Source organism: Histoplasma capsulatum (genome assembly GCF_000150115.1).
Source record: "Histoplasma capsulatum G186AR genomic scaffold supercont2.5, whole genome shotgun sequence".
NCBI classification, from domain to species: Eukaryota; Fungi; Ascomycota; class Eurotiomycetes; order Onygenales; family Ajellomycetaceae; genus Histoplasma; species Histoplasma capsulatum.
In genome coordinates this window covers 1,259,762-1,275,685 of record NW_025544805.1, presented here as the reverse complement: position 1 = coordinate 1,275,685, position 15,924 = coordinate 1,259,762, and the positions used below count along the sequence as shown (strand labels likewise).

Sequence of the window (15,924 nt, the reverse complement as noted above, 5' to 3'; positions counted from 1 at the left end):
GACAGGATTCAGTTCATCGCTAGTTTAGTCTGTCGTAGGTACGAGTGCATTCGCTTCTAGTGCTCGTACTGCCCGGTGGATGTTGCAACTACCCATGACCTGCTGCATTGAGTTTTTCTTTTAGTCTGAGTGACTGCTATGAGCCTTCCGATAATGGCTTTTGCAATCGATCTGTGGTCAATACCGCCCCCAGGTAGGTACTGTGCGCACCCGAGCGATTTTCGCATCTCACTCACATTCTACATCACTGCATCCAACGAAGAGGAACGAAATAGAAGAGTTGTGAAAATATCCAGTATTTTTGACGAGATGAATATTCTCCGTCACACACTACATCTCACCTTGATTCTCAATTAATACTTCGCACTTTACCCGGCGCGTGGCGCCTTTGTATATTGCGAGAGCGGGGGTAACACAACTATGGAATTGCTTTTTTTTTTTGGGGCCTCACATCAAAAACATCTGGGGATGGAGGAGATCTAGATCCTCATAGACCACCGGTGCGTCCCCGAATATAAACTGTCACCGTTCAGTAACCCCCGGGGGGGGGGGGCCCCTTTTCTTTGGGGTAGATGGAAATTGGGGGGGGGGGGGGGGAGACAAGCCTGAATCCGCTCTTTGGAGAGATCTGGTGTCAGTGGCGAGACCTGAGCTCCGACAAGAGTATTTAGCATTCCCTTATCCTTCCTCCAAACCTTCTTGCTAAGGGGGGATGTTGCAGGAGCGGCAGTAGGAACACCCATATTTTTTGGCAACATCTATTGAAACCCCTAAGGCGCAAGTTCGCGTTTCTTCAGCTCTAGTTAATACGTTTCCTAAAGTGGCGCTATTAGGGGCCCGAAATGTGGTTTTCTGCCGCTTTCTACCAGAAGATTTCCACTTTCCTCAGAGGGCATAGGGAACGGTTTCCTAATGATTACCAGTGGTGGTTACAGTTGAACGCGAAGTTGAAATACCTGGGACATACCTAGGTAGTCCTTATCGCCTTGAACACCCAACAACCTCCTTGCCGCTAACAAACAAATTGAATGTTCGAGCAAATACTAGTATTCGTCATACCCATTCGGACACGAGATTCCCTCAAAGGGAGCATAGCGCACATTGCTTCCGTCTCTAATATCCGCAGTGTATATATACTATGAGAGCGACGAGTAGTCCACGTTCGAGTAGTATTGCCATCGCCGGACCTAGGTATGATAATGAGAAACTCACATCTTTCATCTGTTGAGTAACGTAGTAACCGAACGCCTAGGTGATTAACTATATGCTCGCAGTCCGGATTAATAATATTCCAACGGCAAGGAGCGTTGAGAATGGATCTCCTCACCTTCAGAGCCCTTCTGCTCCTAACACAATGACACCACACAGGAATCCACCACATTCAGCACGAGATTGCAACAACAACTACAACAACACGATTGAGTTTTCAAATTGAAGAGGCGCGTGGAGAAATTTTCATCCAATGCAAAGGCACGCAATCAAGAATTTGCTGGCGTTTTTTTCTCATCCGACAAATGGGGATAGGAACTTGAATACCTACAACTTTCTTAGCTCACGTAACAATGGGGTAAATTTTTATACGGGCGGGAATCACAGCATAGCCATTCCGAGCTAATATCCTCTACAGGCCGGTTGAAAAGCCAGAAGGGCCAGAGCGGTTCAGCGTCGATGCTGGGGATGCCATGGGTTCAAAAGATACTCATATCACCGATGACAGCCATCTGCAATTCCGCTCATCCATTGGCTGAAGGTGGATCTTCGCCTACCAGTCGTTTCACCGCGTAACAATCGGGGAAGCTTTATCATACTTGAAAATGGAGTTTGTAATTGAGGGGAACCATATGGCAGAATAGCAGGCCGAAACGACCCCTCCAACCTCACTACACATTAACCCACCGTCGTGAATGAAAAGAGAATATGCCTCCCTCCGGCCAATGGATATCGCATGTTTCATTTATGAAGATCACCAATCCACTGTTTAACCACTACAAACACCGTGGATCAGGCAATCGCGATAATTTGCACCGACTGTAGCCTCCTCAATGCATCTCTCAGCACGGAATGAAGGTTTCCGTATGAAAATGCGGTTCTTCTACACAGTTCTGAACGCTTCTAACATATATATGCTTTTACAGCACCCAAATTTCACATTAAACTTCGCGCAAAGCTTGGAATGGTGCAACGAAATTGCATCCACGATAACTTTGATGAGTCAACCATGGAAGCAACCGCAATCTCGGCCTCGCCATTGGCTGATCAAGCGCCTGTCAGGTAATCCCGTGACCCAACCGCCGTCGGCTTGAATTGCTGTATAGAGTCTGTGCAGCTGCTGGGTCGGACGAGAGGCAACGCTGAATCCGACGGCAGCGACGAGCCCAACGAATCATGGATTTTGCCGCGGTGTTTGCCTCTTCCCCTTCCTCAAAATGTCTCATATTTTGCGCCAAAATTTTCCACTTTGGTTTTCTCGTTTGTTTCTCTGCTTTTCCTCTCCAGGTTTCAGTTCACCCCTCTCAGCCTTCAATCAAACCCACCACATCCCCACATCGGCCTTCTAATAGAGCCTTGTGCTCAACATATATGCGTCTGGCCTGGTTTAAACTGCATGACGGACCCTAGGCACGCGGTTGGCGTTGAGCCACCCGCTCGGGATGCGGATTGCGCCACCTCGCGCTCATCCTCACAGATCTCCCAGAACGCGAAACTGGCAACTGATAAAGAGCAACGGATGACGCTTCTACAGGGCCTCAAGCTCTACCCGAAAGCAGCTGCATGGAGTGTGCTTATCTCAACTTGCATTGTTATGGAAGGCTATGATGTTTGTTTGGTAAACAACTTCTACGCGTTCCCCCAGTGGAATCAGAAATATGGTGTCCAGTTGGAAAACGGCAACTATCAGGTCCCTGCTACGGTATGTATTAAAATTCGTTTGCTTTGTTATATTTTTCCGTTGTGCATGATTTCCGGGATTAGTTAAACAGTCAATTATTTTCTTCCCCTCTAGTGGCAAGCAGCCCTTAGTAATGGTGCAGTCGTTGGCGAAATCATCGGTCTATTTATCAACGGCTGGGCCTCCGAACGTTTTGGATATCGATACACGATTGTAACTTGCCTACTTTTCCTTGCCGGGTTTATTACGATATTCTTCACTGCAGCTCGTGTGGAGGCTCTGTTAGTAGGTGAGATCCTGTGCGGTATCCCGTGGGGCGTTTTCCAGACCTTATGCGTCAGTTACGCTACCGAAGTCTGTCCTGTTGCCCTACGGAGCTATCTTACGACCTATGTCAATTTCTGCTGGGGTCTTGGCCAACTCCTTGGAATTGGAGTACTCCAGGCCATGCTAAGTCGACCTGATGAATGGTCGTACCGAATACCGTACGCATTGCAATGGATTTGGCCTGTCCCTCTTGCCCTCGTGATTTTAATGGCGCCAGAATCCCCGTGGTGGCTAGTGAGAAAAGGCAAGACGGAGGAAGCGAAACGCGCCCTCCTTCGTCTGACGAGTTTGAATCGAGAGACTGGCTTTGACGCGGACGAGACGATTGCCATGATTGTCCATACCACAGCGTTAGAACAGAAAATTACCAGTGGTGCCAGCTATCTTGACTGTTTCAAGGGAGTCGACTTGCGCCGGACGGAAATTGTTTGTATGATTTGGGCCATCCAGAATCTTAGTGGCAACTCGTTTTCCAACTACTCGACATACTTCCTCGAACAGGCTGGTGTGTCGACCACTCACGCATATACCTTCGCCATGGGACAATATGGAATTAACATGGTAGGCGTTTTGGGTGCGTGGTTTCTCATGTCACGCGGCATCGGCCGAAGGACCCTTTACATGCTCGGCCTGAGTGGTCTCTGCATTATTCTCTTCATAATGGGTTTCCTTGGTTTCGTCCCTGAGGGCAACCGCGACCAAAGCTCACTTGCCACCGGGTCTATGATGCTCATTTGGGCCCTGATCTACCAAGTCTCCGTCGGCACGGTCTGCTACTCTCTGGTGAGCGAGCTCTCGAGCCGGCGTCTACAAATCAAGACCGTCGTATTGGGAAGGATTTTTTACAATATAGCGGCTATCATCTGTAACGTGTTGACCCCATACATGTTGAACCCTAGCGCGTGGAATTGGGGTAACTTTGCGGGTTTTTTCTGGGGTGGTTCGTGCTTTTGTTGCATCGTTTACACCTATTTCCGTGTTCCTGAACCGCGCGGTCGGTCCTTTGCGGAATTGGATATCCTCTTCGAGCGTGGCGTTAGTGCAAGGAATTTCTCTGAAACTGTGGTAGATGTCTTTGGAGAGAAGGAACAAACTGAAGTTCTCAATGACTCTAGGAAAGGCCCAGTGGCACATTTTATTGAGCCACGAGACGAGAAGCGGACGCTGTTCTGATCAAGCAAGATACTCTCATGTGGTGTATATATAGGAAGTACTGAGAGGATTAAATTGAATTTTCTATTGTCCTTGTTTTGCTCTTAATATATAATATTCGTCTCTTGCACTCTACGTCGCTATATTTGCCTCATTCACGCTCTTAGTATAGTTACATATATCATTAAGTTTTATTAGAATATTTTACCAACCTTTTTTTTAATTTTGGTTTTTATATTTTATTTTTACTTTTCTTGTCTTCAGAGGGTTTGAAATAGATACATGAGGATAATGCATAATAATAATAAACACTTGGTGTTCATTTAACCTATTTGCAAAATGGTTACCCAATAACAGCGAAAGAAAATCACCCGAGAACGGTAGAAAGTTTCGCTCATATCCCCTTGGAAGGACTCAAAAAGAGTCAAGCCGAATCATATCAGATGGTGCAACCTCCATCCATTCATGACAAGCATAGTCAAGTGTGTCATCATTGATAAATTTTTAGTCAGAATCCAGCCACAGAAATAGTACTCCGTACCCTAATATAGATTCAAAAATATGGAAGATAGAAGATGGGCGAGCTACCCTTTACAATCAATGAAGCATGAGCCGTGGGCGACGTAAATAGCCGACAATATAATAGAGATACATGATAATAGATATGGCTTCCCACAGTCGATGTGAACTGGCTGCTACTAGGCGTGATATTGTCACCGTCAGTCCCACATCCAACCGTTTTGAGATGCGAAAATATTTTTCACATTGTCTCCTCATCCTCCTCCCCTACGAGCTGCGCAATCAACTATATAAGGCATGCCTGACGGCCAACCATCCCATAGACCCTCATAATAAGGGACGGGTCTCCTTTAGCCCCTTCCTCCTGACAACATGCAAACAAATACATGGCGAAGCGACTCGGACCCTCTACGGGGAGAATGAATTCGTACTCCAGAACCTACCACGCGATACAGAATGGCTCGATGAAATCGGGGCCAGTAACATCTCCATTCTGAAGCGCGTTTAGTTTTGTGTCAATGCGGGCCCAGTAATCATGACCGAGTTTGGCGGATTTGTGGTGGATGGCGAGGAACAGCGCTTGCGCGCTCTTCTGCATCGGTTATCGAGGGATGTGAGGGCGCTGAGGTACCTTCGGGTTCACTGGACAGGGACGGGTGAGAAGGATTATGAGTGCTATGAATGTAATGAGGATGGCTATGGGATGCAACCCAGATGGGGCTGGGGCGATAAGAGGCGGTTCATGCTGGAATTAGGGAGGATTTGGGGGTTGAGGGAACTTGTGCTTGATGGCACATTTGAGATCAGCTGGATGGGATATTTGAGGAAGCAAATGGGGCATGAAGTGAAGGTACGAACGGCAGGTTGGTGATGGCAGTGATTGAGTGATTAGGCGTTTTTTTACGGAGCATAATATCTTAGAGAAAAATCAGGGCGAGACGATCGATGTGCTACGCCCTTTGATTGCCGGATATGTGGTGGCCCTCACCGGCTTGGGTTTTGGGTCAAGTGAAATGAGGGATTGCGGGTTATCAAAGCGTTATCCAACACAATCTGGCCCAAGATATCAGCCTGGAAAAGCTAGGTGAAGGGAAATAAAATGAGAAGGAATATTCATTCCTCATCTTGTTATATCTATGCATCCCGTCCCAGCACTTGGCGTTAGTTTCCTCGAAATCAGATGCGAAATATAAGACACATCTGTTGGCAAAATAGGGGAGATAAAGACGAGGCCTTTGGAAAGTATTTTGAGACGTTCTCTCGTTTGAGAAATTTTGTCACCAAGTACTGCATCCAATGTTTGCAGTACTGAAAAAAGAATCAATTTTCCTTATCCCAATAGGGTAGGGTCTGATTGTGGAATGAAGCCAAAATAACTATCGCTGTCGAAATATGATTGTCTCTGAACTTGAGATTTCAGCAGAAGCAAGAATCATATGAAATACACCTTGTCAACGATATTACCGAGAAGGTTGTGCCCAAATCTCCACAGTTTCATGCCATGAGTGCAAGGAGAGGATTATAATCAACGCTTTTCTATGGGCTCGTGAAGCGGAAACTTCAGGTTTCGTTCCTGAAGACTTCACGTCTCGATCATGATCCGCAGTCAAAAAAATGCCTTGAAGAGATCGCGGTGGTTGCCTGGCCCTATCCCCATGAGTCGGCAACAGTCTGACAATATGGGGCGGTTCCTCAGCAAACAAGAAGCTTGCGCGAAACCGATCCTAAGCTCGTATTTTCGTGTCCAGGTAGTGGGAAACGCCCAAAGGTTGGGATTGGGGATCCCGTTGAAATATTGCCAGGAGAAGATTTGCATCCCTTGGACTTTTCAGGTCTACGATGCGGGATCTGGAAGGACGAAGACACGCTTGACAGTGCCAACAGATTCATGATCACATCACCCATCAACAATTCCCCTTTCCCTTCTCTTCCCACCCCTCTGTTTGTTGTGTGAAGTTTTGGCTGGGAATTGAGATATCGGTGAAATGGGGATTAATTGCGCCGAATCTATTTGGCTTTTGTCATATTTCCCGTCCTTCAATACGATGAAGATCCCTTTGCTTGGTGGAACACATTTCTCATCGGAACTGGCGCAATGTTTGTCCTCGATCCGGTGTTCGGCGAATTTGACAGCAGGGAAACCGAACACCCCCTTTTGCTGGACGACCCCGGATTCTGGAATTTTATGCGAAGAGTAAAATGAGTTCCTGCGTCGGAATACGAAGACAGCTACCAATAACGGTTGGCTATGATGCCAGTCGCCAGAATCGTGCAAGTAAAAGCGAATCAAGCTCTTTCTGGTGGTGGAGCGGGTGGAGGCTGAAATCCAGCATCCCTGAAGCCTGGTCCTGCTTTCCATTGGAATATTTTTGGTCTCGTTTCAAATACCGTGCTTGGGGAAATTCTTGTGACTTTACGTGGAGGCTCGAGTGACCGTGAGAAAGCTGCGGAGACGGATCATTCAGCACCTCTAGCTTCAGTGCTAGATTTGCGAGGGAGAAATTAGTCAATTTGACACGGCCATGATTTCTCGCAACGTCTCGCCCTCTCCAGGCTGAGGGAGCACTTCTGTCGGTTTGCCGTTTTCCCAGCCATTGCGACGGCGTTTGCGCCAATTCGTAACTCGATGTGATCAATGTATCATGGCATCCACTGGCATCCACTGGCATCCACTCTGGGTCTCCGCTGTTTTCACCATCCGAGGAAGGGAACAAACGAATGCAGATCACATACGAGCATTTGGCATATTTCCTGTGATTCCCGGAGAGGCGCAGTTATCGTTCACGATTTGGAAGTCGGAAGATAGAGATAAGAATTTCCGAAGGATTCGATTGAATCCATCCAAAAAAACATATAAGAAGGTGATGCAGCATTGTAAGGGGAGCATCCGCATGCGATGACCATCCACCCACAATCCTTTATCCATTGCTTTTGCTTTCAGTCACTCATTCAGTATCTACCGAATACTTCTTTCATTTTTTTCCCAGGTGGGTTTACTTTGTTCGAGATTCGCCTACCAGGATATTGTAACTAACCATTCTCTAGCCATTTATCCCCTGGGATAACCTATTACGCAACGTTGAAACATATATCACAATGCCTTCTGCAATGAAACTGGCGCTCGCCGGAGCCGCTGCACTCTTTTCTGCCCTTCATGTCAATGCTGCTGCTTGGGAAGCCCGCCATGGCCTGACCAGAGATCAATTCCAAAAGACCTATGATGTACTTGAGGCCAAGGATTACAGCCTCGTTGATGTCAGTGGGTACACCGAAAACAACAGCCCCCGCTTTGCTGGCATTTTCATAAAGCACGACAACAAGCCAGATGTCGTCGCCAGGGGCGAAGTTGACGCCAAATCTTATCCCGCTCTGTTCTTCCGGCTCCGTGCTGAAGGTTATCGACCAAAGGTCGTTGATGGATATACTGTCAACGGCAACGCTAGATTTACCACTATCTGGGACAAGTCGTCCAAAACCCCCTGGGAGGAGAGAACCGGCATGTCTGCTGATGGATTCCAAAGAGTTTTCGACCATCTTGTTAAGAAGGAAGGATATCGCCTGACCTATGTCAGCGGCTACGCTGAAGGGAAAGAGGCCCGCTATGCTGCGATCTGGGAAAAGTCGAACAAGAAGACCGAGTGGGTTGCTCGTTTTGGCCTCACAAGCAAGAGATATCAGGAGGAATTCGACAAGAACTTGAAGCACGGCCTCAGACCAGTCCATGTCAACGGGTACTCTGTTGATGGCAAGACTTATTTCGCTGCCATCTGGGAGAAGTCCAACTCTGTTTTTGAAGCCAGACATGGCTTGACCGCCCAGAGATACCAAGAGACTTTTGATGCTTTGGTCAAGAAGGGCTACGTCCTTTCTGTTGTTAGCGGTTATGAAGATGGAGGCTGCGTCAGATATGCTGCTATCTGGAACAAGGAATAGATCAGACGTGCTATCAAGAGTGAAGCCTGCCCAACCTGAGTTTCTAGCTAAATTAAGGACGGGGAGAACTGTTTCCAGAGCCCGAAGGCATCGTTTTCCAATCAGAACTGGTTTTTATAGACTCGAGTGCACTCTTAATCTTTATTTACCAAAACGTTATTTATTATAATGAATATGCTTCATGCTCACATGAATTTCGACCTGCAAAATTGCATTCATTGCGTGCTTCACAAATACTTTGCATTTTAAATTTTTGTGGAGGTGATGCCCCGAGACTTAGTTATCCTAGGCGTTTTAATTGTTGATAGTAACTACTAGTAGCAACGATCTATTAACATTCCGTCTGACTGAGAATATCTCAATGGCTCACCCCACCAAAATCTTCGGGGCGTCTAACTCTGGGATAATGGCCGGAATTATTGGAGCTCCAGCACTCCGTATTGAGATTTACAAGATGAGAGTTGAAGTGGCCCAAATTTTTGCGGAATTCAACCGTGTCGCCCACCCCAGTCACCACTGCCATACATGCTCAAATGTTCCCAATCAGAATCCAAAAAGGTTTACATCCTCTTTATAACCCCATTCTTTCAGATTTGGCAGCGCCGCCATTTTAATCAACCCAGGCGGCCCGCAGAGGAGAGCTACGTTCTCTTCCGCTGGCTCAAACCCGTACTTCCGGATGATATCTTTATTCACCAACCCGCTAATTCTCCCCTCTGGCAACTCCTTGTATGGATGTCCAAGAACATGCACAATCTGAAACTGCTCCGGGTGCTGCTTCGCAAATTCCTCAAGCTCGTCTGCTAACAGTATGTCATCCCCCGTTTTGTTGGCATCTATTACTCTAATGCGGGTTGGGTCCTTTGAACCGCCAGGCACCTTATCCGAGCGGAGAATGCGCGCTATGAGCTGGTATCCAGGTGTAATTCCAGACCCGCCAAGGATTAGCGTGACGTTTTTGAATGTGCGCTTCTTGCCGTCAATCACGAATTGGCCATGGCCTTTATATTCAATCAAACCTGCGGGGCCTTTGACTTCGACCTCTTCATTTTCACGCAGGCAGTCTAGTATGTTGCTGATCGTGCCGCCAGGCTGTGTAGAGTTTGGGAAATATGTTTTTACGACGAGGCTAAAGGTACCGTCTGCCTCGCTTTCGAAAACTGGCCGCACAGGTGTGTAGGCTCGCATTACAAGCTTGTCAACGAAATGGAATCCCAGAAGGATGTGTTGGCAAGTGCCCAGACCGAGACTTTTTACGCCCGGAGGGAGAGCAAAGGTATATAATTGGGTGTCTGCGGAAAGTCGTTTTTTCTCGCGAAGGCGGACCTGGGTCCATCTAATTATTGTGAGTGAGTTTGTTAGTGTCATAAATATCACAGGATACAGGTCCGGTGAAGGTTTATTACTTTTGGCGCTGGATCCCCCGTCCAGAGCTGGCCGAGTCGGCTTTCGCCTTTGCTTTCGCACTCTCTTCAGCTTGTTTCTTTATGTATCTTTTCGTCTTATCGGTTACAACGCCGAGGACGCATTCTGTTTGTTGCGTTAGCCGATGCACAATACATGAGTAGAGTGGCCTATGGACTATTATCTTCTACAAACATCAGGTTTGTTCTGGATATGCATACCACTCAATTTCTTCTGGGCATAGTCATCGTGGACACTTTCAAACTCCTCTGTGGTCTCGGCATGAACCTTCCCCGCATGCGCCATAATGGCAGCCGCTCCTCCAGGGTGCCAGTCAAGCACGCTCGTCGCATCATAAACTTTGTTATTGATGACGATCCAGCAGTCTGATTTCGAATCGTGTTTTTCAATCTCTTCACGGGTGAACTGCTTCTGTGGAGCTGGCACTTCATGTCGGATCTCATCGAGTTGGTCCTCTGTTGACGGCTTCATCCAGCCTCCCTGACCCGATCCTGGTTCAGTAGGATGTTGGAAGGCGATCGACAGGTCGCCAGATTTCGGGTCTTGAGTAATATTACTGCGGACGGTGTACCAGCAGTTGTTCATCATACTAATTTCATATAGCATCTGGATTAGTACGAATCATGCACGATCCTAAAAAAGGTATACCAACCCCAGTAAATTCCAGTTCAGCCCTTCCGACTGACAATTTTTGAACACATCGAAGCATCGGACTGTGATTCCGCTTGCTTGGGCTAAGTGAGAAATGTCGACATCAACAGACCAGTGAACCCAAGTCCAAAACTTTTTGCCATGGCGAATGGGTGCCTCGGGAAACTGAGCCGCGATAATGATTTTAATTAGCACCTTTTCGGTGACGATGGTTTCCCGCAGCAGACCTGTAGAGTTAGAATGGCGGAAAGGATCGATGTGCTTACCCTGCGGATACAATACAGCCAGCTTTTACCGCCGTCCAAGCTGACTTCAACCCTCTGGACCTCATGGCCCCCTCCTGCATATGCCAAACCTTCAACTCTATATTCCCGCCTCTTTTTTTGATCCTCTGACACCAGATTTAGCTTCTCTCCGTGGGCGGGCTTAACAATCACGGAATTCAAGCTCTGCTCATTACACGCAGTGCTGGGGTTAGAAAACATCGCCTTCGCAAATTCCGAATCCATTTCGGTGATAAATCCAGGCACCACTCGATTGTCGAACACATGATAATAGCTATTATTTGGTTTATCAGAAATCCAGATACGTGAAAGCCATTTCACGCATCGTCCACCGACGTAACCGGGAATAATGATGCGCACTGGATACCCATGGTCTGGCGGCAGCGCTTTGTCATTCATCTCATACGCAAGAATAACGTCGTTATTCGGATCCATGGCATACTCCAAGGGAATGCATGTTTCATACTTGCCCTCGTTCGGATGATCTGCGCCCTGGAAGTTGACCCAGGACCGCCCGTGTGCCCCATCCTGCCGAACGCCCGCCGCAAGGAGGACATCCCGAAGCAACGGCCCTTTCCAATACGCACACCCACAAGCTCCAGGTCCCCAGTTGAACCCCTTCGACCTTTTGGTCATGTTAACTTCCTTCCGTCTATTGCCGTCACACGCCATGAGGACAGGGATATTAATGGGCTCAAAGTCGTCCTTTAGCTGTTGCATGGACAGCACCAATTTTCCGTTTTCGACGTCAAGCTGATGGGTTTGCCAGCGCAGATGAGGAACGGGGCCGTGGTTTCGTACGTAATGTATTTTATTCGGGGTAATTAGACCAGCATTGTAAAGCGTGCTCAGGGGAGGTTCAGCGTTGAATGGGTGCTTGCCTGTAAGGCGAATGAGAGTGTCGGTTCGCGGGACCCAGTTATCAGGAGTAAACTGATCAGCCTCATCTATGAAAAATCGCCTCTGCTCTTCCTCATGGGCTAACGGAGACTGTCTCTTGCCATCGTTAATTCGGAGAGAGTGCATATATACGTTCTCGTGCTGTAGGGCCCGTAAAAGTGCAATCTCTTGGGCGGAATATTTTTGCTTCAGATCATCACCCTTGCCAGCTGTGAGCTTCTTCTCGGCCTCACTTTGGCCAGCGTCGTCATCTGGTTCCCTGGGAGCATATGCGTTTTGCTGAGTGGCTTTCTCTCCACGTTCTCGTCGCCATTCATGCTCCTTCTTCACCTCCTCCTCCTCCTTCTTTTCCTTCTCTTCCTTTTCCTTCTGTCTTTTCTGGATATTTGCAGGCCAGTCTTGCTGATTCTTGATAAAGTCTTCCGTGGTATGTAGCACATACCGCCAGCCCTCTGAAAAAACTTCGGGTCTCCGCAGATGGAAATCCTATTGTCGCCGTTTGATTCAAGAATATTGTATTAGCGGAATCTAGAACCAAGGAAGTGGACCTAACAAACGCAAGCCAACCCAATGACCCTCAATTTGAGGTGAGAAAAAGAGGGGGAGTCTAATATACTTCCTGGTTCACCATAACATCCCGCACCGTAATCAGATCTCCACTCTCCAATCTCTTTTTGAATTCCGCCTCGGTCTTAACTGCTTGTTCTTCATATTCAAGCTCCTCCTTTAGCCATTCGTCACCCCGGTGAGTTAAACCAGGGACATTATTTTCCCCATTGCGGAGCCCGATACGGTGCAATCCAGCTGTTTGCCAATCCGGTTCCTCCTCGATTTCCACCTTAGTAGAGCCGGGGTGGTACCTTGGGCGGGTGTAATGGGCGTGCGGTGCCATTATCTCTCGGCAGAACGGTGAATTGATTTTATCTTACTCGTTTTCTTGATATGAAGGCTTCTTTCTTTGCGATTGATTTGGCCCGCAAGTGAAGGGAGAGGAGAAACAGAGCTAAAAGGCGGGGAGGGGGTGTTAGTTCATTCCGTAGGGTGGCGTGTTTCACGTCTGGGGGGATCAATTGTCGGTATATCGGGATACATTTGTTCGGGGATAGCATGGTTATCCCCTGCCTTGCTAGCCAACTAACCAGTGAAAATTGCTTTATTGTTAATTTGCTGGATACTGTGAACTCACATCGATGACATCATCGCCAATTGACCTTTGGGATCACTTTGCACCACTGCACTAATACAGTATGACAAACGAGACGAATATAATATGGTACAAGATGATCTAGAAAGTGATGAAAAATTGGGTTTATTTAAAATATGTTAAGTAACACAATTAAGGCGGCATCGTTATTGATGTCCCCTTCTTTATCCGCGATCTAGAAACTCCATGTGGGGGCCAGCGAAATCTAGTTAATTTATAATTCCCACGTCCTCCGTCGAGGGGAGGTTTTGGTTCACAGAATGACCTTATGCGTCGCTCCCTTTTCCAATTCATCACCGAAGATATTGATATCCCATCGAGGTGAGTCTGGAGGAGAAGTCAGTTAATTCAAAGCGCGATGACTACCGAAAGGTACGGCGATGCTCTCTACTCACAGTATGCGTAAGGCGTATTGTAACGCTTCGGCACCTTACCCAGGCCGTTGATGGTCGCAATGTCCTCAGGAGGCAGGTTGATCTCCTTGAAGTTCTCGACGATTCGAGCAGGTGTGACCGACTTTGGGATGACGCTGTGGCCACCAACTTGAGACCATGCAAGCCTAGAAAACAACGTATCAGAACCATACAAAACAGGACCGCCATCCTCAGGATCAACGAGTGAGGCATACAGAACTTGGGCGGGTGTGGCGGAGAGTCGGTCCGCGATCGCTTTAATCTCTGGGCGAGTAATAAGAAGTGGTTCTCCAATCATGTTATTTCCAAATGCCTGTTTCCGGAGGGTTAGATTACCCATGGAAGGTTAAGGATACCAAACTGACCGAGTATGCAGTGATGTGGATACCCTTCTCCTTGCAATATTTCACTAGGTCATTGCTCTGAAGGAGAGGGTGGCGTTCAACCTGGTTGACGGCAGGAACAACCCCGGTTGCTTTGATAAGGGCTTCGATCTAATTGGGATTTGTCAGGTCAGAACCAGTGATGCGAATACAACAAATGTAGTGGCCCCGGGTAAGATAGACAGCATACATGTTCAATTGTGTGGTTGGACACCCCTACACTTTTGACTTTGCTCTGGGGAAGGCTGATCATGGCTATTGAGGTATGTCAGCTAGAATGCTTGACTAGAATCCAGATTGTCATACTAACGACGAACCTCTCCAAGTATCAACGAGCGACACCGAATCAGCAATTTGAACGTCCTTCTTTGGGTTGGTGCTTGTCATATCAAGAGGGAAGAGCTCTGTGTCGGATCGATACTCGAATGCAACGGGCCAGTGGATGAGGAATAGCTGAGGATACAAAATTGTTAAGACCCTCGCTGCGAGTTGTGTGGCCAAGAATTGCGAGAACGTACGTCAAGATATTGAAGCCCAAGCTCCTTTAAGCAAATGTCAAGGGACATCGCAACGTGCTCCGGCTTGTGGTAGCTTTTAGGGACGAGGAACATATTAGCTAAAGTCAAATTTCACCGAACAATAATTTGGGTATATCGTACTTGTTCCACAGCTTAGAGGTCTGATTGAAAACAAAATAGGGGGATCCATCAGCATCTATCCTGGGACTCGGAAAGGGCGATTCCCAAAAGAAAAACATACGATAAAGATGTCTTCCCGTCTTAACCCTGGTATTTCCTTGAGGGCTTTCTTCAAGCCTTCACCCACCTCTCTTTGATTTCGATAGCTGGAGCGTGCATCAAATAAGCATTTTGGTTCGAAATTGCGTTCTCCCTAATCATGCAACCGAGAGCTTACATATGGGCAAGGTCCTATGAAAATTTCACCTTTTGTCAGTTCTTCTCTGCGACTTTCAATCTAGAGAGGGCAAACTTAAGATTCTTACAAGATGGCGATAGCCAGCTTTGAGCGCCTCGAAAACACCAGCGCCGACTTCACCGGGACCGGCCTGCCAGGTTCCATAGCCCAGCAGACTGCAATTTTGGAGAGAGGGCAAAGAACAACCCATTTAGTCTAAAATGCCCCCCATCCAGGTATTTTATCGAATACTCACGGAATCTGATAGCAGGTGTTAAGGGTCGCTTTCCTGCCTAGAGACATTGTGGCGAATTGGGACCAGGTCGATAGGGACTGAATGACAGAAAATCGATGACCGAAGGACGAAGAAGCGAAAATGAAACGTGAGGCGTGAGGCGTGAGACGTGTTATTGAAATCGAGTTTTAGCAAGGGAATCAGGCGTTAACCTTTAGATATATGAAAATTCTCTGCTGGTCCATCTCAAATTCCCCTCTTGCCGGTTGAACTCAACGTCTGTCATTACCATTCCCCACGCATCAGTGGAACGCCTCCTGAGATGATGTCATGGCTCCGCCGTCGGTTCCATTGATCTTTATTTATTTCCCCCCCTCTCTCGGATGAATGAATGTCTTACTGGCAAGAAGCATTGTAGGTTTGTATCTAGAAGCCATTGTCAGTAGTGCAGATGGCCTCAAAAGAACAGAAGTAGTAAACCCACTTACATTCGAATATGATATGATCGTCATCAAGTTGAGTAGTTATTCAACCTATCAATAACGAGAAAGAAAAGATGTCGGAATTCACCATTTTGCCTTTCCATTTTTTCTTTCCCTCATGCATTCCGCCGGCCGTTGTCTTCGAGGTAACAATGTTGGAATGGATTATTTATGATATTATTGATCAAGGAATGGCACATCCCTGCCGGAC

The 15,924-nt window shown here is 47.3% G+C and overlaps 6 protein-coding genes across 6 annotated transcripts; 3 read left to right on the top strand and 3 right to left on the bottom strand.

Moving 5' to 3' along the window:
* Positions 1-1,562: 1,562 nt before the first annotated feature.
* HCBG_04378 (trehalose transporter) lies at positions 1,563-4,465 on the top strand (the record flags this gene model as incomplete). The annotated part of the gene is made up of 5 exons (XM_045431427.1): positions 1,563-1,567; positions 1,628-1,686; positions 2,136-2,271; positions 2,497-2,911; positions 3,005-4,465. 5 exons carry the CDS (start codon positions 1,563-1,565, stop codon positions 4,388-4,390), a joined length of 2,001 nt encoding a protein of 666 aa, XP_045287980.1.
* Positions 4,466-5,423: 958 nt separating this feature from the next.
* On the top strand, positions 5,424-5,976 carry HCBG_04377 (uncharacterized protein; the record flags this gene model as incomplete). Its single annotated transcript, XM_045431426.1, has 2 exons — positions 5,424-5,738; positions 5,821-5,976. The coding sequence occupies 2 exons, from the start codon at positions 5,424-5,426 to the stop codon at positions 5,974-5,976; spliced, it is 471 nt and encodes a 156-aa protein (XP_045287979.1).
* Positions 5,977-7,134: 1,158 nt separating this feature from the next.
* On the bottom strand, positions 7,135-7,557 carry HCBG_04376 (uncharacterized protein; the record flags this gene model as incomplete). Its single annotated transcript, XM_045431425.1, has 1 exon — positions 7,135-7,557. The coding sequence occupies one exon, from the start codon at positions 7,555-7,557 to the stop codon at positions 7,135-7,137; it is 423 nt and encodes a 140-aa protein (XP_045287978.1).
* A 427-nt stretch (positions 7,558-7,984) lies between these two features.
* HCBG_04375 (WD domain-containing protein) lies at positions 7,985-8,821 on the top strand (the record flags this gene model as incomplete). The annotated part of the gene is made up of 1 exon (XM_045431424.1): positions 7,985-8,821. The coding sequence occupies one exon, from the start codon at positions 7,985-7,987 to the stop codon at positions 8,819-8,821; it is 837 nt and encodes a 278-aa protein (XP_045287977.1).
* Positions 8,822-9,364: 543 nt separating this feature from the next.
* On the bottom strand, positions 9,365-13,059 carry HCBG_04374 (nitrate reductase; the record flags this gene model as incomplete). Its single annotated transcript, XM_045431423.1, has 6 exons — positions 9,365-10,157; positions 10,228-10,351; positions 10,447-10,835; positions 10,899-11,062; positions 11,164-12,567; positions 12,698-13,059. The coding sequence occupies 6 exons, from the start codon at positions 12,971-12,973 to the stop codon at positions 9,365-9,367; spliced, it is 3,150 nt and encodes a 1,049-aa protein (XP_045287976.1).
* A 94-nt stretch (positions 13,060-13,153) lies between these two features.
* Positions 13,154-15,436, bottom strand: HCBG_04373 (NADP-dependent glycerol dehydrogenase; the record flags this gene model as incomplete). The annotated part of the gene is made up of 12 exons (XM_045431422.1): positions 13,154-13,612; positions 13,681-13,844; positions 13,914-14,011; positions 14,064-14,192; positions 14,272-14,336; positions 14,399-14,534; positions 14,600-14,672; positions 14,741-14,760; positions 14,841-14,925; positions 14,997-15,010; positions 15,085-15,172; positions 15,253-15,436. The coding sequence occupies 12 exons, from the start codon at positions 15,297-15,299 to the stop codon at positions 13,539-13,541; spliced, it is 993 nt and encodes a 330-aa protein (XP_045287975.1).
* Positions 15,437-15,924: the final 488 nt, after the last annotated feature.